We start from the raw sequence: 23,005 nt of genomic DNA, 5'->3' as shown, positions 1-23,005 counted from the left end.
TATTTAAAAAGACTACAGCAATAAAATTTAAAGTCTTTTATAAAAATAACCTTTATCAATCCAAATTCATTTTTAAAAAGCAGTTACAAATTCTAATGCTTTATGATTCACTTTACATACAAAATCATGTGGGTAAACTCTAAAAACACTGATATTGCGTAGTTCTCCCATGATACCATAAGCAAAAAATTATTATGTTTTATATGGATATATGGTTCTGTATGGATACTATCAAGAGATCATGAACTTCTTCAAATAAACCCACCATATCTTCTAAAACTTTAATCTTTTAAACAATTTAACAATTTAAATTATTGGATGGAGCAAAACAAAACAGGTTTCTAAAACAAATAAAAATTATTTAAGTAACATAAATTAGGGGGAAATTATACTACAAAATGAGTCTGTATAGTTTGAGGCAGCAAGTTAACCATCATCTAAAACATGTTGTCAATATTTTGACTATGTTTGGGAATGACATTCAGTAAGATATTAAAGCAAGGTTATTAGGGATATACTTTTACGAGAGTGTTCAATGTGTAACTAACTGTTACCTGTCATCAAGGACTGTAATGATTTCTCCAGCTTTAAAGGTAAGCTCATTATCCTCAGCGGCTTCAAAATCGTACACGGCGCGGACTTTCCTGCCTTCGTGCTGGTGGTTAGTGAGGAGGTTAGATGTGCTGGGGTACAGCGTGGACACGGGGGCTGACTGCTGCCTTTGCTCCTTCAGGGACAACTCAATAGCTGCAAACAGTGAGAGTTTAAAGACCACCAATGTTAATACAGCCAATAATACACTGGAAGTATTATTTTCCAATAGTATAACAGGCATACCCTCATATAATAACAAACCATTAGCAGTTATATACATTCACTCATTACTGAAAAAAATAAAAAGAACTTTTAAAAAATGTATGTCATTTTAACTGAAAAGGTACAATTAAAGTTGCTCTAGGTGACAGAACAGAAAGACTCCATTAAAAATGAAGCGGCCCTACTTTATCTGAAGACAATTCTTTTTTCTGTAAACGCTCAGTCAGGACCTGTCTTCTTCGTTCCCATTCCAGAATTCGCAAACTCACTCACCTTTGGCTAAATCTTCTTCTTCCTTTTTGGTAGCCACAGTCCCAGGGTCCTTGGCTACGAGAGCTGGGCTTGCTTTTGCTTGTTCTGCAGCCTAACACACAGAGAAAAGGTGTGAAGGTCATTCTCCCTGCATGCATCTCTAACCTAAAATCTCACAAGAGCCCTCATTCCTCTGTTACAGAGTGCTCAAGAAGAAAAGACACCCAATCTGGAAGGCTTTCCACTTCAAAGGAGCATCAGAACACCTGCACTTCTCCAGATTAATACAGACAATAAACTAAAAATATCATGCAAGACAGGAAAAAAAAAAAAAAACAAAAATAGTTATTTTATAACTTTAGAAAAATTCCAGAACCAAAAGAGAAAATCAGAGAATTAGTTTAAAAACAGCTTTGGAAAGTTTTAATACAAATTGTTGTATTTTACTGTTTCCTTTCAGATCAAAAGGCAGAAAGTAATACATATGTGCTAATATTTATAAATAACAATATAGTATTAAAACCATATTTTATAAACTAAAATACAACTACCTTTGGCAGTGTGTTAATGCTTAAGATTAATTATATTGTAAGCAAAACAATGTGCAGATAAAAACATGGGCTAATTCCCATGTCTGGAATTAGAAGCTTCTAAAGCTCCTAGCCTTCGTAGCCTCTTGGAATTTGCATATTATCAATGCAGATCAGAATGCAGCCTATTTTGCCAATCTCCTTTTCAGTCTCCAGACCAGAAGCTGACAGTGATTGTGAGCAGGCATGGCCCGCATTTGTTGTGGTTACAGTGTTCCCCTTGGTTCATTATGTCCATCACTTTGTGATTGTTTCCTGCTGTGTCTAAACAGCCAGTCAGTAAGTAGCTGACAAATTAAATTACGCTCTCCATGAACCATGCCTAAGCCCTCAGTTCAGCACCCTTGTTAATCTCTGGTACTTAAACAAGGATTTGTAACAAGGGAGCATAGGATGGGCAACTAAACTTCTAAGTTAAGGATCAGGAAAACATGGATTCAAATTCCACTTCTCACATACTAGCCTTTGGCTATCAGGTGTCCCTAACCATGTCCCAAGTTCATGCCTCAACTTTTCAATAAAGCCAGGATACATAAGAGCACCTATTTTTCATATCTTAACATAGTTAAAGGCCTGGGTTAGCATGTGCAGCTTCTAAAACCAGATGAGGAGGATCACTCTTGGTTCAAAGCAGAAGTATAACATTTATATTCATAATGTATATAAAGGCAATTCATATGACAGCTACAATACAAGGCATGTTGAGGCGTGGAGTAAATGAAATAGCAAATGATATAACACTGATTTGATTACAAATCAATAAAAAAAATTCCAATCAATTTAAAAAGTGAAATGAACAGAGTAAGCACTGGGGCTACATAGAAAAAAAAAAAGAAATGAAATGAAATGTTAAATTATAAGAATCACATATATACTACTCAGTACAATGGCTGACAGAGACCATAAATTTCAGCTTCTATTGTAACTGTTTTTTTGTATTGAACTGTTTTTCCCACCAGACTATATGTTCCTTAAGGGAATGTGTCTATTATAAGCAAAGAGTAAAATATATGTTGAGTGTAGTGCATGGCAAACAGTCAACTGTCACCAAAATACAGTTGTGATTTGTCACTTACTGCATTATCCATTATCAGATACCCAGCAAGTTTTTCTTTAGTGGCATATTTTCATTTAAACACAATTTAAAAATCTTTTAATTTTGACCCATTCCTAGTTAGATCTTAGATTCTGATATGACTACTATACATGTCTGCAAGTTATAAATAAACTTGGTCAGAGACAGCCTTTATTACTTATATGATTTTTTTATTACTTGTTAAACATAACACAGGTAAGCTAATACTTTACATTCTTTGAAGAAACCCTGCCAGCTGAGAGGCAAGTTCAGAAAGAAGTCAAAAGCACGGTGCTCCTAAGCTCTGCGCTCTTCAGTTCGTACCGTTGAGAGCCATTAGCTAACCAAGATACTTATCATTCACTAGGTCAGTACTGCTAGTCCTTTACCACTACATCACGTGCTAACACAACTGCAGCGTGAGTCAGTGGGAAGTATGACTTCCACAACAGGCTCACATAATCTTCTTCTGTCTTTGACTAAAAACATGTATTTAGAAAAATCTTTATATCTTCAAAAGCTGTTGCTAAGTGTGCTGCAATAAAATCTAGTCTGATGGAACTATAGCAAGGACCTCAGCAGCTAAGCTAAGGAGACTCTGCAGTTGGATGTATATTATTTGTTCTTCATTAAACACGTCTTTACAGTTTCTAATGACAAGCTTTGCATAGATAATAAAACACAGTCACGCTGGCGACATGGCTCAGTGGGTAAGAGCACCCGACTGCTCTTCCGAAGGTCCAGAGTTCAAATCCCAGCAACCACACATGGTGGCTCACAACCATCCGTAATGAGATCTGACGCCCTCTTCTGGTGTGTCTGAAGACAGCTACAGTGTACTCACATATAATAATAACTAAAACACAGTCACAAGCCTTTCATATTCTACTTTCTATGCAATTAGCTGAAAGAATAATAATTAAAATAAGTATGGTTCTTGCATGTATCTATAGGAAAACCTTACTTCAGTCTAGATTTTCTACATTTGAAATAACTTGAGCAAGAGAATAATGTAATTTCTATACCAACCAACAATAAATGCTTTGCCATGGTCCATTTTATTTCCTGCCCCATTAAGTCTGATCTAAACACAAGCACATCTAGTGAATGCTCTCAGAAAGCAGGCAAGAGCAGGTGGTATAAAGACACTGGACTGAATTATCCAGTCTGTGGTGTCCCTCCTCCAGTGACTCTTAGAATCAGTTCCTTCACATGTAAAACGAAGGGCTGACATTGGGGAACCTCTGAGGTTGCTCCCATGACTATCTAAGATTCTAGACTAATGACAAAGGCTCCGTGTCAAACACATCACTATGTTTCCTTCTCTCACAGGGGCAATTCCATCTGTGGTGTGAGAATTGTTTACACTTGCACTAGGCTGTGCTCCAGAGCAGTGCTTCTCAACCTCTGTGCAAAACGGAAAACATCTGGGGGTCTTGTTAATGGAGACAATGAGTCCACAGGAGTGGAGTGGTCAATGAATCATATTCTCAGTAACAAGTTCTAGAACAGGTATAGAAAATGCAATTCTGAGGTTTGTGGCACAGGCGCCAGCGGGAGCCTTCTTGGCTCCGGGACTCCGCGGAGGGCAGGCTGCACGGGTGACCGTGTGGAATACAGAGTGCCAGCCGTTTCTGGGACGGGCGAGAGAGTCGCAGAGCTTCTGGGCGGCGCCATCTTCAGCTCCAGACAGCCGGCCACCTTCCTGGTGAGAGCACGGGGGTCTGCCTGGCCTGAGAGGTTTGTGGCACAGGCGCCGGCGGGAGCCTTCTTGGCTCCGGGACTCCGCGGAGGGCAGGCTGCACAGGTGACCGTGTGGAATACAGAGTGCCAGCCGTTTCTGGGACGGGCGAGAGAGTTGCAGAGCTTCTGGGCGGCGCCATCTTCAGCTCCAGACAGCCGGCCACCTTCCTGGTGAGAGCACGGGGTCTGCCTGGCCTGAGAGGTTTGTGGCACAGGCGCCGGCGGGAGCCTTCTTGGCTCCGGGACTCCGCGGAGGGCAGGCTGCACGGGTGACCGTGTGGAATACAGAGTGCCAGCCGTTTCTGGGACGGGCGAGAGAGTCACAGAGATTCTGGGGCGGCACCATCTTCAGCTCCAGACAACCAGCCACCTTCCCGGCAAGAGCCACAGAGCTTCTGAGGCGGCAACATCTTCGACTCCAGACAACTGGCCACCTTCCTGGCCAAAGCAACACAGCTTCTGGGAAAGATCCTGTTTTGGGCCTTCACCTTCAGCCAGGAGGAGGTCCAAACACCAGATAACTGTACACCTTCCCTGAGAGAGGAGAGCTTGCCTACAGAGACTGCTCTGACCACTGAAACTCAGAGAAGAGAGCTTGTCTCCCACGCCTGCTGATAGAGGGTAACAAAATCAACAGAGGAACAATCTTTTAACAAAGACAACTATAACAACTAACTCCAGAGATTGCCAGATGGCGAAAGGTAAACGTAAGAATCCTACTAACAGAAGCCAGGACCACTCACCATCATCAGAACCCAGAACGCCCACTTCGCCCAATCCAGGACACCCTAACACACCTGAAAAGGTAGACCTGGATTTAAAAGCATATCTCATGATGATGGTAGAGGACATAAAGAAGGAATTCAATAACTCACTTAAAGAAATACAGGAGAACACTGCTAAAGAGTTACAAGTCCTTAAAGAAAAACAGGAAAACACTGCTAAAGAGTTACAAGTCCTTAAAGAAAAACAGGAAAACACAACCAAACAGGTAGAAGTCCTTATAGAAAAACAGGAAAACACATCCAAACAGGTGATGGAAATGAACAAAACCATACTAGACCTAAAAAGGGAAGTAGACACAATAAAGAAAACCCAAAGTGAGGCGACGCTGGAGATAGAAACCCTAGGAAAGAAATCTGGAACCATAGATGCCAGCATCAGCAACAGAATACAAGAGATGGAAGAGAGAATCTCAGGTGCAGAAGACTCCATAGAGAACATCGGCACAACAATCAAAGAAAATGGAAAATGCAAAAAGATCCTAACTCAAAACATCCAGGAAATCCAGGACACAATGAGAAGACCAAACCTACGGATAATAGGAGTGGATGAGAATGAAGATTTTCAACTCAAAGGACCAGCAAACATCTTCAACAAAATTATTGAAGAAAACTTCCCAAATCTAAAGAAAGAGATGCCCATGAACATACAAGAAGCCTACAGAACTCCAAATAGACTGGACCAGAAAAGAAATTCCTCCCGACACATAATAATCAGAACACCAAATGCACTAAATAAAGATAGAATACTAAAAGCAGTAAGGGAAAAAGGTCAAGTAACATATAAAGGCAAGCCTATCAGAATTACACCAGATTTTTCACCAGAGACTATGAAAGCCAGAAGAGCCTGGACAGATGTTATACAGACAGTAAGAGAACACAAATGCCAGCCCAGGCTACTATACCCAGCCAAACTCTCAATTACCATAGATGGAGAAACCAAAGTATTCCACGACAAAACTAAATTCACCCATTATCTCTCCACGAATCCAGCCCTTCAAAGGATAATAACAGAAAAAAACCAATACAAGGACGGGAACCACGCCCTAGAAAAAACAAGAAGATAATCCCTCAACAAACCTAAAAGAAGACAACCACAAGAACAGAATGCCAACTTTAACAACAAAAATAACAGGAAGCAACAATTACCTTTCCTTAATATCTCTTAATATCAATGGACTCAATTCCCCAATAAAAAGACATAGACTAACAGACTGGCTACACAAACAGGACCCAACATTCTGCTGCTTACAGGAAACCCATCTCAGGGAAAAAGACAGACACTACCTCAGAGTGAAAGGCTGGAAAACAATTTTCCAAGCAAATGGTCTGAAGAAACAGGCTGGAGTAGCCATTCTAATATCGGATAAAATCGACTTCCAACCCAAAGTTATCAAAAAAGACAAGGAGGGACACTTCATACTCATCAAAGGTAAAATCCTCCAAGAGGAACTCTCAATTCTGAATATCTACGCTCCAAATGCAAGGGCAGCCACATTCATTAAAGACACTTTAGTAAAGCTCAAAGCACACATTGCACCTCACACAATAATAGTGGGAGACCTCAACACACCACTTTCATCAATGGACAGATCGTGGAAACAGAAACTAAACAGGGACACAGTGAAACTAACAGAAGTTATGAAACAAATGGACCTGACAGATATCTACAGAATATTTAATCCTAAAACAAAAGGATATACCTTCTTCTCAGCACCTCACGGGACCTGCTCCAAAATTGACCATATAATTGGTCACAAAATAAGCCTCAACAGATACAAAAATATTGAAATTGTCCCATGTATCCTATCAGACCACCATGGCCTAAGACTGATCTTCAATAACAACATTAAGAATGGAAAGCCAACATTCACGTGGAAACTGAACAACACTCTTCTCAATGATACCTTGGTCAAGGAAGGAATAAAGAAAGAAATTAAAGACTTTTTAGAGTTTAATGAAAATGAAGCCACAACGTACCCAAACCTTTGGGACACAATGAAAGCATTTCTAAGAGGGAAACTCATAGCTCTGAGTACCTCCAAGAAGAAACGGGAGAGAGCACATACTAGCAGCTTGACAACACATCTAAAAGCTCTAGAAAAAAAGGAAGCAAATTCACCCAAGAGGAGTAGACGGCAGGAAATAATCAAACTCAGGGGTGAAATTAACCAAGTGGAAACAAGAAGAACTATTCAAAGAATTAACCAAACGAGGAGTTGGTTCTTTGAGAAAATCAACAAGATAGATAAACCCTTAGCTAGACTCACTAGAGGGCAAAGGGACAAAATCCTAATCAACAAAATCAGAAATGAAAAGGGAGACATAACAACAGATCCTGAAGAAATCCAAAACACCATCAGATCCTTCTACAAAAGCTTATACTCAACAAAACTGGAAAACCTGGACGAAATGGACAAATTTCTGGACAGATACCAGGTACCAAAGTTGAATCAGGATCAAGTTGACCTTCTAAACAGTCCCATATCCCCTAAAGAAATAGAAGCAGTTATTAATAGTCTCCCAACCAAAAAAAGCCCAGGACCAGATGGGTTTAGTGCAGAGTTCTATCAGACCTTCAAAGAAGATCTAATTCCAGTTCTGCACAAACTATTTCACAAGATAGAAGTAGAAGGTACTCTACCCAACTCATTTTATGAAGCCACTATTACTCTGATACCTAAACCACAGAAAGATCCAACAAAGATAGAGAACTTCAGACCAATTTCTCTTATGAATATCGATGCAAAAATCCTTAATAAAATTCTCGCTAACCGAATCCAAGAACACATTAAAGAAATCATCCATCCTGACCAAGTAGGTTTTATTCCAGGGATGCAGGGATGGTTTAATATACGAAAATCCATCAATGTAATCCATTATATAAACAAACTCAAAGACAAAAACCACATGATCATCTCGTTAGATGCAGAAAAAGCATTTGACAAGATCCAACACCCATTCATGATAAAAGTTTTGGAAAGATCAGGAATTCAAGGCCCATACCTAAACATAATAAAAGCAATCTACAGCAAACCAGTAGCCAACATCAAAGTAAATGGAGAGAAGCTGGAAGCAATCCCACTAAAATCAGGGACTAGACAAGGCTGCCCACTTTCTCCCTACCTTTTCAACATAGTACTTGAAGTATTAGCCAGAGCAATTCGACAACAAAAGGAGATCAAGGGGATACAAATTGGAAAAGAGGAAGTCAAAATATCACTTTTTGCAGATGATATGATAGTATATATAAGTGACCCTAAAAATTCCACCAGAGAACTCCTAAACCTGATAAACAGCTTTGGTGAAGTAGCTGGATATAAAATTAACTCAAACAAGTCAATGGCCTTTCTCTACACAAAGAATAAACAGGCTGAGAAAGAAATTAGGGAAACAACACCCTTCTCAATAGTCACAAATAATATAAAATATCTTGGCGTGACTCTAACTAAGGAGGTGAAAGATCTGTATGATAAAAACTTCAAATCTCTGAAGAAAGAAATTAAAGAAGATCTCAGAAGATGGAAAGATCTCCCATGCTCATGGATTGGCAGGATCAACATTGTAAAAATGGCTATCTTGCCAAAAGCAATCTACAGATTCAATGCAATCCCCATCAAAATTCCAACTCAATTCTTCAACGAATTAGAAGGAGCAATTTGCAAATTCATCTGGAATAACAAAAAACCTAGGATAGCAAAAACTCTTCTCAAGGATAAAAGAACCTCTGGTGGAATCACCATGCCTGACCTAAAGCTTTACTACAGGGCAATTGTGATAAAAACTGCATGGTACTGGTATAGAGACAGACAAGTAGACCAATGGAATAGAATTGAAGACCCAGAAATGAACCCACACACCTATGGTCACTTGATCTTCGACAAGGGAGCTAAAACCATCCAGTGGAAGAAAGACAGCATTTTCAACAATTGGTGCTGGCACAACTGGTTGTTATCATGTAGAAGAATGCGAATCGATCCATACTTATCTCCTTGTACTAAGGTCAAATCTAAGTGGATCAAGGAACTTCACATAAAACCAGAGACACTGAAACTTATAGAGGAGAAAGTGGGGAAAAGCCTTGAAGATATGGGTACAGGGGAAAGATTCCTGAACAGAACAGCAATGGCTTGCTCTGTAAGATCGAGAATTGACAAATGGGACCTAATGAAACTCCAAAGTTTCTGCAAGGCAAAAGACACCGTCAATAGGACAAAAAGACCACCAACAGATTGGGAAAGGATCTTTACCTATCCTAAATCAGATAGGGGACTAATATCCAACATATATAAAGAACTCAAGAAGGTGGACTTCAGAAAATCAAATAACCCCATTAAAAAATGGGGCTCAGAACTGAACAAAGAATTCTCACCTGAGGAATACCGAATGGCAGAGAAGCACCTGAAAAAATGCTCAACATCCTTAATCATCAGGGAAATGCAAATCAAAACAACCCTGAGATTCCACCTCACACCAGTCAGAATGGCTAAGATCAAAAATTCAGGTGACAGCAGATGCTGGCGTGGATGTGGAGAAAGAGGAACACTCCTCCATTGTTGGTGGGATTGCAGGCTTGTACAACCACTCTGGAGATCAGTCTGGCGGTTCCTCAGAAAACTGGATATAGTACTACCGGAGGATCCAGCAATACCTCTCCTGGGCATATATCCAGAAGATGCCCCAACTGGTAAGAAGGACACATGCTCCACTATGTTCATAGCAGCCTTATTTATAATAGCCAGAAGCTGGAAGGAACCCAGATGCCCCTCAACAGAGGAATGGATACAGAAGATGTGGTACATCTACACAATGGAGTACTACTCAGCTATTAAAAAGAATGAATTTATGAAATTCCTGGCCAAATGGATGGACCTGGAGGGCATCATCCTGAGTGAGGTAACACATTCACAAAGGAACTCACACAATATGTACTCACTGATAAGTGGATATTAGCCCAAAACCTAAGATACCCAAGATATAAGATACAATTTCCTAAACACATGAAACTCAAGAAAAATGAAGACTGAAGTGTGAACACTATGCCCCTCCTTAGAAGTGGGAGCAAAACACCCTTGGAAGGAGTTACAGAGACAAAGTTTGGAGCTGAGATAAAAGGATGGACCATGTAGACACTACCATATCCGGGGATCCATCCCATAATCAGCTTCCAAATGCTGACACCATTGCATACACTAGCAAGATTATGCTGAAAGGACCCTGATATAGCTGTCTCTTGTCAGAGTATGCCTGGGCCTAGCAAGCATAGAAGTGGATGCTCACAGTCGGCTATTGGATGGATCACATGGCCTCCAATGAAGGAGCTAGAGAAAGTACCAAAGAAGCTAAAGGGATCTGCAACACTATAGGTGGAACAACATTATGAACTAACCAGTACCCCGGAGCTCTTGACTCTAGCTGCATATGCATCAAAAGATGGCCTAGTCGGCCATCACTGGAAAGAGAGGCCCATTGGACACGCAAACTTTATATGCCCCAGTACAGGGGAACGCCAGGGCCATAAAAGGGGAGTGGGTGGGTAGGGGAGAGGGGGTGGGTGGCTATGGGGGACTTTTGGTATAGCATTGCAAATGTAAATGAGCGAAATACCTAATAAAAAATGGAAAAAAAAAAAAAAAAAAAAAAAAAAGAAAATGCAATTCTAAGGCTGCTCTGCATTTCCCTCCAGTGCACCTACTCTTTGATAAACATTGTTTCTGGTACCAATTTATAGTACCTTGGATTGTTCTACACAAAATCAATCTTAGTTTTAAGTTTTCAAAATTACTAATAAAAATCTAGGTATTAATTATGAATGAATAAAGATGTATCACCGTAAAGTTAGTTTAAAATCCAATTTTTAAAGCAAAAAGCTAATAATCCACTCGCTTCCATCTCTCTTAGATATCTTTCTAGGTCTTTACTCCGACTGGCCTGGGAAGAAAATCTAGACAAATGTATACAATTTAATATAACTGCTTAAAGTGGTCAACAGTTAGAAGGTATGCTCTTCACAGAAGGGCTGCTTTGTTCATAGCCTCACATAACTAGAACTTGTCCAATCCACTCACTCAGCCGGCAATGAGAACATACTAAAGTACTATGCCCTTTAGTCAGCCCACATTGGTTAAATATCCCTAAAGATGCTTACCCAAAATAGAAAACACTGCAAAAGATGCACCTTGATTTTTTCTATATGACACAAATCAGAAATCCACTGCAAAACAGACACAGTGGAGTGTGCAGGAAGAAAGCTACACCTGCAGCAGTCAGTCTTTCACACGGAAGGCAGAAGACTAAGGCTCTACTTAGCTCTTCTTAACAGACAAACAGGTCATTTCATTTGCTTCTTTTTCCACTGGCCACTCATATGCCCTCATTTTAAATAAAGGTATTCATAAATTTCTCAATCAAAAGACACACTAATTTTAAGATATCATTCTTTGTAGATAAAGTTAATAGCATTAAAAGCATTTAACAAGACTGTCCGTTATTACCTGAGCCAATGCAATTTTGTTATAGTCAAAATGAATAAAGAATTTAAACTATAACACATTAAAGGAGGGCTGGAGAAATGGATCAGCGGTTAAGAGCACCGACTGCTCTTCCAGAGGTCCTGAGTTCAACTTCCAACAACCACATGGTGGCTCACAACCATCTGTAATGGAATCTGATGCCCTCTTCTGCTGTGTCTGCAGACATCCACAGTGTACTGACGTACATAAAATAAATAAAACCATTAAAGCAATTGCTTTCTGAAGGGAAGGTGGTGGGAAAGGCACACTAGTATCCTACTACAGCTTGGTGTGTGTGTGTGTGTGGGGGGGGGGGTCACCTCTAAACAAAATGTTATCCGTAAACCATGCTATAGCACTAAAAGCTAACTATAAATTAAAAAAGAAGAGAGAGAGAAAATACATAACTTCACAAAATACCTGAGAGCCAATAGCTGGGAATGTTACACCTTGTTCCTTAAGGTTCTTGATCATTGCCGATATCAGACTAAGCTGTGGATCATTCTTAAATTCATCTGTCCATTCAACCATAAGAGCCTTTAATTTTTCACATACTTTAGGATGACCCTAAGGAACAAGAAAGAAAAAATGATAAAGCACAAGTTTTATGGTACAGTTAATTTTCTACTACAATAGACTATATATGTGGAAAAAAACCAACATCTATAAAGTAATTAACATTAACTTTCTTACCATAAAAAAAGAAACGTATTATTGCCTACATCTCATTTAACAGGTACATTAAATGTGTAATAACTTACTCCAGAAATCAGAATGATGGGATTTTTCAGTGTAATTATATACAGCAGGACAACAAAGAAAAATTACATATTTCCATTGCTATTTGTATTCCATTGCCATTGATATTTTTTAAAAACTGCAAGGCGAATATAAACCACTAACAACTGCTAGCATAAGCTGATATTCCTGAAACTGAGTGCTTCTTAGTTTAGAATCACAACCAGCCCAGTCTTGGCTTGGGGGCAGTTCCCAGTAAGAACTTCTTTGCCACAATATTAGGGGCAACTCCTTCTAAAGATCTGGCCCAACATAGTAGTAATACAGTAGGACAGCCAGTCATGTAGTATCCCTGGTTACATAAGATGAAGACTTAATAGGACATTAAATTCTAGCAGTTTCCTCTGAAGGATTCTACATTAGGGAAATGCTTTCATGGGTACAAAAATGGTACCAAAAAAAGGACCTAGAAGTACACTGGTATTTCATTACATTAAATAATAGAGAGCTACTTGAAGCAATTCCATTAAAGTCAGGAACAAGACAAGGCTGCCCATTCTCCCGATATCCACTCAATATAGTACCTGAAGATTTAGCTAGAGCAATTAAGACAACAAAATGAGATCAAGGGGATACAAATTAGCAAAGAAAAAGTCAAGGTATCATTATTTGCAAATGATATGATAGTATACATACATAAACAACCCCCAAAATTCTACCAGAGAACTTCTACAGCTGATAACTTCAGCAAAGTTGCTGGATATAAAATTAACTCAAACAAATCATTAGCCTTTCTTCATACAAATGATAAACAGGCTGAGGAAAAAAAACAGGGAAATAACTCCCTTCACAATAGCCACAAATACTATAAAATATCTTCGGGTAACCCGGAATGTATCTTTTCATATCAAATGAAAACACAGAAAAATCCTAAACCTACTACTGTGTGGCCTGCAGAAGAACTACCCCCCCCCCCCCAAAGAAGTTCATGTGGATCTGTAGTCTTTTCAAGGAAACGCAGTTCTTACAGTCTAGGAAACACACACATACACAAACGTTCTTTGGAATTTGAAATGGGAAGAACGTAGCAATAAAAAACACAAAGAAAGACGACTTCTTGACTTCTAGACATGATGCTCCTTACCTTATTTAATACATTGCTTACTTCACTAGCAAAGTCTCTTGAACATACTTCTAAGTGAAAAATTTTGCCACAGTTTGATACACATGCTCCCAGAAGCTGCAAGGATAGAGTGAGGAATTAAAAAGGTTCAATGCTGAGAGCTAATCAAGTAGTGCTGCTTACTGAAAACGAAGCTACTTACAGTTAAGGCTTGCATAGCAACATGGGGGTCTTTATGGTTCACTCTTCTCATAATGGAACGAAGACAATCTTTAGGTCTAAAAAATGAGAAATTTAACAATAAAACATCGAGGTCCCTCCAATCAGTGTACAAATGGGAAGGTATTATACAAGGGGTTGATTATTAATGACATCTGCAAACAATATGCTAGGTCCTTTAAGCTTTCCAAAGGTAACACATGTTCTTGCTTAGCAGACATAGGTGAAGCACTTCTAGTTAATTCTGCAGTAAGAACTGTGGGTAAATGGAAGGAAGGCTAAGACATTTCAAGTCTGACAAAATAAATGAAGCAAGATTTATATTCCTACTATAAACAATTACACAATTAGAAAATACATATGGGATATGTATTGAGCAATGTTGCCCCATATTTTGGGTAGTGACAGGTGCTTTTCCTCTGGTCCCGGCCCACACAGAGCCTGCTCGACTTGCTCGTCACAACTGTGAGCAAGGGAAAGGTGATGATCAAAAGCAGACAGGTCCAAGGAGATGCAACAGGAATTGGTGAAGTAATACAATCAGGCAAGGAGAATAATCATGGGGTGGGAAAGGATGCTCCAGCCTAAGTCTTGTTTACAGTAATGCAGGAGTGACCGTGGTCTTCCTAATGAGGAATAAGTGCAGACAGGGATAAGAGAGCCACCAAGAGAACGAAGCACTGTCATGGAAAGGAAACCTCAGGAGCTATGACATAAGAAACACATTCGGCAGCTTTTTGTACCAGAGCTAAATGGCCAATTTTCTGCTCCAAGCTGTTGAAAAATGACTGTGTCACAAACTCAGTGAGCAACCCAAAGAGAATTTTAGGCTAACTACCAGATAACAGAAACAGAAAGCTTCACACATCCAGACCAACATTTAGTTCTTGGAATTTTTATTATGGGCAGAAGTTCTGGTTATGTAAAGCAATGAAGAAAACAGCTGGACTTCGTTTTCCGTTCCTGAGGTGCTAGAGACTGATCATAGGACTTTCATGATAGAGAGAAGCACTCTATCACTGAGATACATCCCAGTCTACATTTGTTTTATTTTCTATTCTATATTTCTCTACTTCATTTTTCTCTCAATCCATTATTTTAAAACTACAACAAATGAAAAAAAAAATAAGCGGATGTGCACGTAGGTCAATGACAGAGTGCCCCGCATGACCTGAATTTGATCCCATCCTTGAAATTAATTAATTAACTAATTAATTAATATTGAGGTATTTGCGGACATTAGGCTAGACAGTAATGAATAATAATTCACAAAGAGGAAACAAGTCAGATAAGCCACAAGTTTGTGTCAACTTCCTGCCCCCAGATGCTTTCCATACTTTAGTGCACACTAAATTCCAGAATTTGAGAGATGATCTAAGCCAAAGTGCACCTGCCACATGTGCACGAAGCCCTGAGCTCAATGACCCAGCCAGCATAGCAAATGTGCCGAAGTCTAAGGACCCGTCTTGAAAACAAGGTAGAAAGTGACTAGAAAAGATACCTGACACCAACTTCTGGCCTCCACATGCACGCCCACACGTATACATCATATACATGTGAACACACATGTACAAAACACACACAGATTATAAAAAGTTAGACAATTAATTAGAATAAACTAGATTTCTCAATCTGCTACAATGTGAGCTGCTTCACTTTCCCCTACTCTGACAGACTGAAACCTATGAAATTATGAACTTATGAAATTAGCGGTGGGATTGTTGATATGAGTTTTTTTTTTTATATGATTTAGAACTCATTACAGATCTGTGGGGGAAACTTGAAAAAGCTTGAAGATATATAAGTTAAGAGAGTTCTGCAATGCTGTAAGCAGAGCTCAATGGGAAGCTCAGATGTGTGCTTAGAATGCTAACAGAATATAGACAGTACAGGCTCTTCTCAAGATGCTTCAAACAAGAACTAAGGACTCCACAGGCTATGGAGTCAGAGGTCATTTGTGTTACATTCTGGCAAAGAACTTGCTATATTTAGTCTTATCCTGAGGCTTTATGGAAGGTTGAACTTCAAAGGTGTGGAGTAATCTGCTTGAGGATATTTCAAGCCAGGCCACCATTTAGGCTGTATCATGATTAGTGATGCTTTTAGCCAAATTTACATAGAGTCACAATGGAAAACACAACAGAAAGGCCTGGAAAGTTTGCAGTTTGCTCAGAAAGAAATTGTGGGCAAAGTTGAGGCCAGAAAACTGTGGTTACTGGAGAGATTGAAACCATTAAAAAATTAGACCCATATTCTACATCAGTACAGTAGGGAAAATGCTTAAACGACTCTGAAGGAGTCACACCATACCCTGCATTTGACTCTCTTTTAAGAAAAGAGTTCTAGGGCATCCTGCTCACTGAAGGCAGCCCAGGAAACCTCACCATACATATAAACACTCTATGCCTATGGTCCAAGGGGATCCAACCACGCTTCAAGCTGGCAAAATTCCTTAGCGTTGTTCACATTGGTGATGGTTTTGCAAAGAAACTAAATCTGAGAATTATATGGTCATGAAGGCTTCCCTATAGATTTGAAAGGAATGCTTGGGAAGCCAGGGAAAGAGTCAAGATCCCTGAAGACTGTAATTTGTGCACCTGTGACAATGGGACCTGAATAACAGCAATGCAGATACCTAGGAAGTCAGTGATGCAAAGAATGTGGGATGAATGTCAAGGTGAGCCACAAGCAGTAAGTGGAGTCAACCCAAGAAAGAGGCCATGGAGGCAGTAAAGCAAAGGCCATGAGGTGGGGCTTACCATGAATGGGAGAAAATATTTCCTAGATATACATCTGACACACGGTTAATAAACAGAATATATAAGAATTTTTTTAAAAAACCTAAACATTAAGAAAAGCTGATTAAAAATGAGGTATGGAACTAAATAAAGAGTTCTCAAGAGAAGAAACACATATGACCACTAAACACTTAATAGTTTTAAAAATAGTCTTAGCAATGAAGGAAATGTAGATTTCAACTACCTTAAAATTCCATTTCACCCTAGTCAGAACGGCCACCAAGAATAATGGCAACAAATGTTTATGCAGCATAGAACATCCTCTCACACTATTGGTAAAAATCTAAAATAGTGCAGCCACTTCAAAAAACAACTGGAGGGTCCTCATTAAACTAGAAATAACATTACCATGACTCATCTATACCACTCCTAGGCATATAACCAAAGAAATCTATGCCCTATTATAGAGAAACTCATACATACACATTCACCACTACAGTCTTGTCAAGCAAGGCACTGGAGTTAGCCTAGACACCCATCAATCAGTGAGTGTGTATGTATTAGCAGTACATACACACAATGAGTTCTATTCAGCTGTAAAGAAAAAGTAAATATTTATTTTTCCAGGAATATGGATGAAACTGGCATTTGTGGGAGGAGGGTACTGAATAAGGTAATCCATGCCCCGAAAGGCAGATGCCACATGTTCTCTTTCCTAAAGGATCCTAGCTTCAATTATATGGGGTTTGTGTTTATTTTAAGAGTACTTATGGAAGCCATGAAACTAGAAAGAGGTCAGGGTTGGTGGACAGAAAGGACCTTAGGGAGGATTGTAAAACACAGGTAAAAATGAAAGATCAGAGGGGAATTAATTGAGACATAAAAAAGCTCAAGACAGAGAGAGAGGATGGAGAAAACGGGGACCGGAACAAATAAAAACTTTCAGGGGTATGAAAAGGCCCATATAAAAACTACAATCTTCTAACCCAATTAAAAAATAATTGTTGGAAGAGGGATACCTTGCATGGCAAGATTCTGAACAAGACTCCTAGTGCTAGTGTGGGAACTCTCCATAAGAGCAGTTGGTCAGTGAGGACCCAGAGGCTCAAAGCAATATAATCTCCTGTCTTCCACCTGGTTGCCCACCAGAGCAGGACGTACTGTTTAAGACATTATACATCTTGGTTGCAATATACAGAGCAGTGAAGCTGGGCTGGAAACCTTGCCTGCTTGCTAGTGTTCAAACTGTAGGAGGGTACTATCCAGGCTTCTGGGTAAAGAAGAAAACTATCAACAATCTTACTCAGCAGTTAACTCCTTATACTACAACGCTAAGTTGTCAAGCAAAATGTGCTCACATGTCCAAGAGCAGCACAAGTGTTATGTGGGGTAGATTGGATCTGAGGCCCACTCCACAGAAGAGAAAACTAATGAGGGAAATTACCACTGATGTTAATTTAAGCTAAATAGACATAATGTTAAATTGCCTTCTAAATATCTGAATTATATCCTTAGACAAAGGTTACTCTCAACCCTAATGAGAGAAGCCTATCTTTCCAGTAAACAGCAGTGAATGCAGAGACTCAAGACACTGAGGGTAAATAACAGAGGAGGGCTCAGCCCTTAACAAATCATTTCTCATCTTTTAGACACAAATAAAACCATGAACTCATAGCAGACACAGTTACTTGCATTGGAGTGCATGAAAAAGCCTTCTCAATACTCCACTGTGAATGGAGGCTAGAATCACGGGACTATGCCCCTTACTGCTCGACCGTAGGCTATCGGTCAGACTCTAGGAAAGTCAGTGTCTTCAGCTGGGTACCCACTGGTGAACCATCAGGCTCTATGGATAGTTCTAATCTCACGTCCATAAAGACAATCCTATTCAAACCCTGTTCAAACAAAATAAGATAACAAAGTGGTATGTGGGGATGTGGAGGCGAGAACCATCAGAATACATTATATACATGCATGAAATTATCAAAGAAAAATTTTAATGAGTAAAAAATGGGGCAAAGTCTTGCCTTTAAAGTAATAAAGCGAACTGTAAAATGTATATAGTGACGGAAGAGAAGAACACAAACAGGTAGGAAAAATAGGGAGGGTTTATAGGATACAAGTGGTATGAAGGGGGACGTGAGAAGGAAAGTTTTAATAGGGAAGAGGGGAGGGGGGATCAATACAAGAGAGGGAGGATGGGGTATAAATTTGAAAATACCTTAAGGAAACATTTTATATTTATTTGAGTGTGAGAGTGAGTGAGTGAGTGAGTGTGGGGGGGGAGGGGGAAGAGATGTGTGTCGTAAATGAAGTTATGCCACTTGAGCAACAATGTTCCCTCTAAGAACCATGGACCACCTAAGAAAACCCTGCCACCCAGCATGAGAAACCTCCTTTTGAGTTGTTGGTCAGAGAGTCCAAGAGACTCCAAAAACAATAGATGATGCTGTAGTTGCTCTTGTTTGATTCCCAGAGGTTGAAGATAGGTCCCTATTATTGCTGATGATACTCTGGACACAAGACCTAGACAATTCAATCTGGATCTCGCCTAAAAACCCCCTTGAGGAATAGCTTTCATAGTACTAGAAGGTTCTATGTAAACTACCACGGGAGGGAAGCAATCAATAGGCCTACCCAACTGTGATGTCTATGAACCACAACAATAACCAGCATGGCAAGCTATCCTAAAGGTGCAAGAGTACCACTCAGAAATGGAAACCAAAAAGCTCTCTAATTGGATTTAAGACCCACTCAATTGGAAAACCATGCTTATTACTGGGAAACTAAACAACTACATATGGTAATTAGATGATTCATCTTAGAGAACCCACTACCACTACTTTACTGGACCAGCATAATTCCTAACTGCATTCCAAACACTTATCTTATGCATATAGCTAAGTATAGCTCTCCTTCCTCATCAAAGCTTCTCTTTGCAACAAAGAGAACATCAAAGAAAACGGTAACTGGTCAAAATGCAGAGACGAACTTGTCGTAGGTTGCCTAGCCCTGACTGATGGGTACAATTTATCAACTCCAGGCTCAGGGAACATTGAGGAAGAGAAGGAGAAAAGATTGTTTAAAAAAGAAATCAGAGGACCAGGAAGTCTGCTGTGAGGCTATGTCTCTTAGAAAAGGCAGTTCCTTATACCTATATCTTAACAATATGGTTGCCTAAACAAGACCCAAACAATGAAAGCACCAAAAGACATGCTATCATGGAAGAAGGAAAGTTCACATGACCCAACTCCTAGTTTAAAAATACTACAGGCAACTAAGGAATTCTGGAGTGAGGAGGGACAGAATTAGCTTTTTCCAGGGAAAAGTTCCTTAACTGGTTATCCAATAACAAGTGCTCAGCCCTGAAATCATATGCATACAAGCAACACTAAATAGAGTAAGCAGGGTGTGTGTGTGTGTGTGTGTGTGTGTGTGTGTGTGTGTGTAAAAACAATAAAGAAAAAGAAACTGACTTTGGTCTGTTTGGAAAGGAAAAAGGCAGGAATATGACAGGGATTAGAAGAAGAAATGGGAAGGGTGAAAATGATGTAATTGTATTTTAATTCAATTTAAAAATTTAAGAAAAGAAAGCAATGAGGAAGACCAGTCTTACCAAATATTAAAACACATTATAAAGCTTTATTAATTAAATCCATAAGTAATACACAGGTAGGATAGTATCAATGAGATTAAAGACAAAATTCAAAATTATCCAAATCCAGATCAGAATGTACTATAGAACGGTAGTATTTCAAATTAGAAGGAAGTAAAATAGAAATATTCAGTATATGGTACTGCTGTGCTGTATAACAGGTAAATGACTATCAGCACTATTGATGCTGACTAGAAAAAAGTTGGAATAAGTCCTCAGGGTGCTTAATAAATACCAAACCAGACCAAAGACCTCAATGTATAAGATGAAACAATATAGTGAAACAATCAACATTGTGTGGTGACTTCTTACAAAGCTAAATACAGTCCTATTATATAAGAACACACTCAAATTCCTAGGCATGTACTCAATAAATTAATAAAGGTTCCAAGAAGTTACATTTTTGACAAAACATCAGGTAAAATGACTATAATTATCTTATGTTTCAGAAATGTTAAGATTGACTTGCTAGCTAAATATATCTATCATTAGCCAACTAAAAAATGACATGTTTTCCAGCTTCCTCAAAGACAAAAGTGGAACTAACAAAACAGCAGCAATTAGTCCTTATCAATTATAAAATTTCAATTAATGTGGATGATCAGTTCTGTGTTAGCCAGTTTTATGTCAACTTGATACAAGCTAGGATCATTTAGGAAGAGGGAACCTCATTTGAAAAATGTGTCCACCAAATTGGTCTGTGGGCAAGCCTGTGGTACATTTTCTTAATTGAAGATTGTGCCAGCTTGAATAGGATTGGCCCCTATAGACTCATGTGTTTGAATGCTTGGTCCATAGGGAGTGGTGCTATTAGGTGAGGCCTTGATGGAATAGATGTAGCTTTCATGAAGGGAGTGTGTCACTAGAGGCTGGGCTTTTGAGTTTCGTTCCTGCTGCCTGTGTAGAACTCTCAGCTCCTTCTCCTCACCATGTCATTCTGCGTGCAGCCATGTTTCCCTCCATGACAATAATGTACTAAACTGTAAATCAACCCCAATTAAATGTTTCCCTTGGGTTGGAGAGATGGCTCAGGGGCTATTCCCCATCTGCTCTTCTAGAGGTCCTGAGCTCACTTCCCAGTAACTCACAACTACCTGTAATGGGAACTGATGCCGTCTTATGGCATGCAAGTATACATGCAGATAGAGCACATGGAAGGAAGGAAGGAAGGAAGGAAGGAAGGAAGGAAGGAAGGAAGGAAGGAAGGGTGGGTTGCTATAGTCATGATATCTCTTCATCAAAATAGGAACCCTAACTAAGACAATGGTTAACGTGGAAGGGCCCAACTTACTGTTGGAAGGGCCTCCTCTAGGCAGTTGGCTCTTGATACTATAAGAAAGCAGGCTGAGCAAGCCATAGAAAACAAGCCAGTAAGCAGCACTCCTCCGTGGCATCTGCCTTAGTTCCGACTCGAATGTGATGTGGAAGTATAAAAAAAATAAACATGTCCCTCCCAGAGATATTTTAGTTCACCGTGTTTCACTGAAGAAATAGAAACCCAATTAAGATATATACCTACTGTCACATGGATTAAATGAGCAACTAATCAAGCTAACACACAAAAGAAACTACTCTGAAACTTGATTTCTAAACAAACAAAGGCTGTTCAGTTCATCATATGACCTAGTTGGCAGTCTTCAATACTGACTCATACACTGGAGCTGGAGCCAAAAAATCATGTGAGTAACGAGAATTCTGAAGTATTTTTCAAAACATTAAGTTTTAAGTTTTATATAATTAAATAGTTTGATTTATCTTTATAAAAATATCACATAACCTACCTAAGCAAATAGGTGGAAGTAAATAAGTAGTTTTTCAAGAATGATACAGTTATTTAAAGTTTTTAATTTCTATTCATTAGTATATAAAATTTGTCAAATGTTATGTTTATAATCAAAATTGATATTAAATTTGAAAATGTTTCTAATTAGCCTGATACTAATAGACATCTTAAAAAACACACTTCTAAGAGTGACTGGCTACATTAGGGACTAAGCACAGAGTACACTTGCAGAACAGTGTCCACTATGCTACAGTACATGAATGAAGAACAGACATTCCTATCTGTGTAAAAACACAATGAAAAAAATGTAGAGGAAATTGCATTTTACCTACATGAGGTGGGCATAAGAGACAGGGACAGAAGTAAAGATTTTTCAATTTTCCTTTTGTAGGCAGGTATTCTGGTATATACTTAACAATCCCAGCACTTGAGGCAGGCTGAGGGAGGAAGATGAAGAGTAGAAGGCCATTCTGTATCCCAGTTTATTACTTTCCTAAAAAGAAACTTAATGGAATAGAGAGGCAGCTCAGCAGGTAAGAGTCCCTGCTACGCAAGACACTGTGGCAACAGAATAAGACATGACCACAATAGAGCAGGACATGGGACATCCTCCTCTGGCTTCTGCATGTGAGCAGGTATACACTTCACATGAGAAACAAACACACACTCAAGTAAAACTTTTATTGAAAAAAGAAGCTTAATAATTTTCTATTACAGACTTGATCTGGTATCCTATAAACTGTTCATATAATGTTAATCCTTTGGTTATGTATCTGGCTCACACAAAAACTCTAAAACGGTTTAACATACATAAATTTCTTTATAACAATTCAATGATAAAATATTATATTTATTTATATATTTTTAAATGGGAAAACTATCCCATAAAAGCAAAATTGGCTTAGGGCTAGGGAAGTAGATCTTATGCTTACCAATTTCTGTAATTAGAATATTACAGTACTGTAACAAAGCAGAAACA

At 39.1% G+C, this 23,005-nt stretch overlaps 1 protein-coding gene across 3 annotated transcripts in view; it reads right to left on the bottom strand.

The window, feature by feature from the left end:
- The window catches only part of Stam (signal transducing adaptor molecule (SH3 domain and ITAM motif) 1), a 74,377-nt gene that overhangs the window by 18,613 nt on the left and 32,759 nt on the right, over nucleotides 1–23,005 (bottom strand). For all 3 annotated transcript variants that reach the window (XR_373935.4, NM_011484.3, NM_001356337.1), the window contains 5 exons: nucleotides 13,834–13,909; nucleotides 13,653–13,748; nucleotides 12,191–12,337; nucleotides 1,090–1,180; nucleotides 555–747 (listed from right to left, as the gene is read on the bottom strand). Coding sequence is in view for 2 of the 3 variants with exons in the window: in NM_011484.3 (NP_035614.1) it covers nucleotides 555–747; nucleotides 1,090–1,180; nucleotides 12,191–12,337; nucleotides 13,653–13,748; nucleotides 13,834–13,909 (603 nt within the window). In the remaining variant the exon portion in view is untranslated. The remainder of the gene's footprint in view (nucleotides 1–554; nucleotides 748–1,089; nucleotides 1,181–12,190; nucleotides 12,338–13,652; nucleotides 13,749–13,833; nucleotides 13,910–23,005) is intronic.

Source organism: Mus musculus, chromosome 2 (assembly GCF_000001635.26).
Source record: "Mus musculus strain C57BL/6J chromosome 2, GRCm38.p6 C57BL/6J".
NCBI lineage: Eukaryota > Metazoa > Chordata > Mammalia > Rodentia > Muridae > Mus > Mus musculus.
This window is presented reverse-complemented; position numbering and strand designations above follow the sequence as displayed.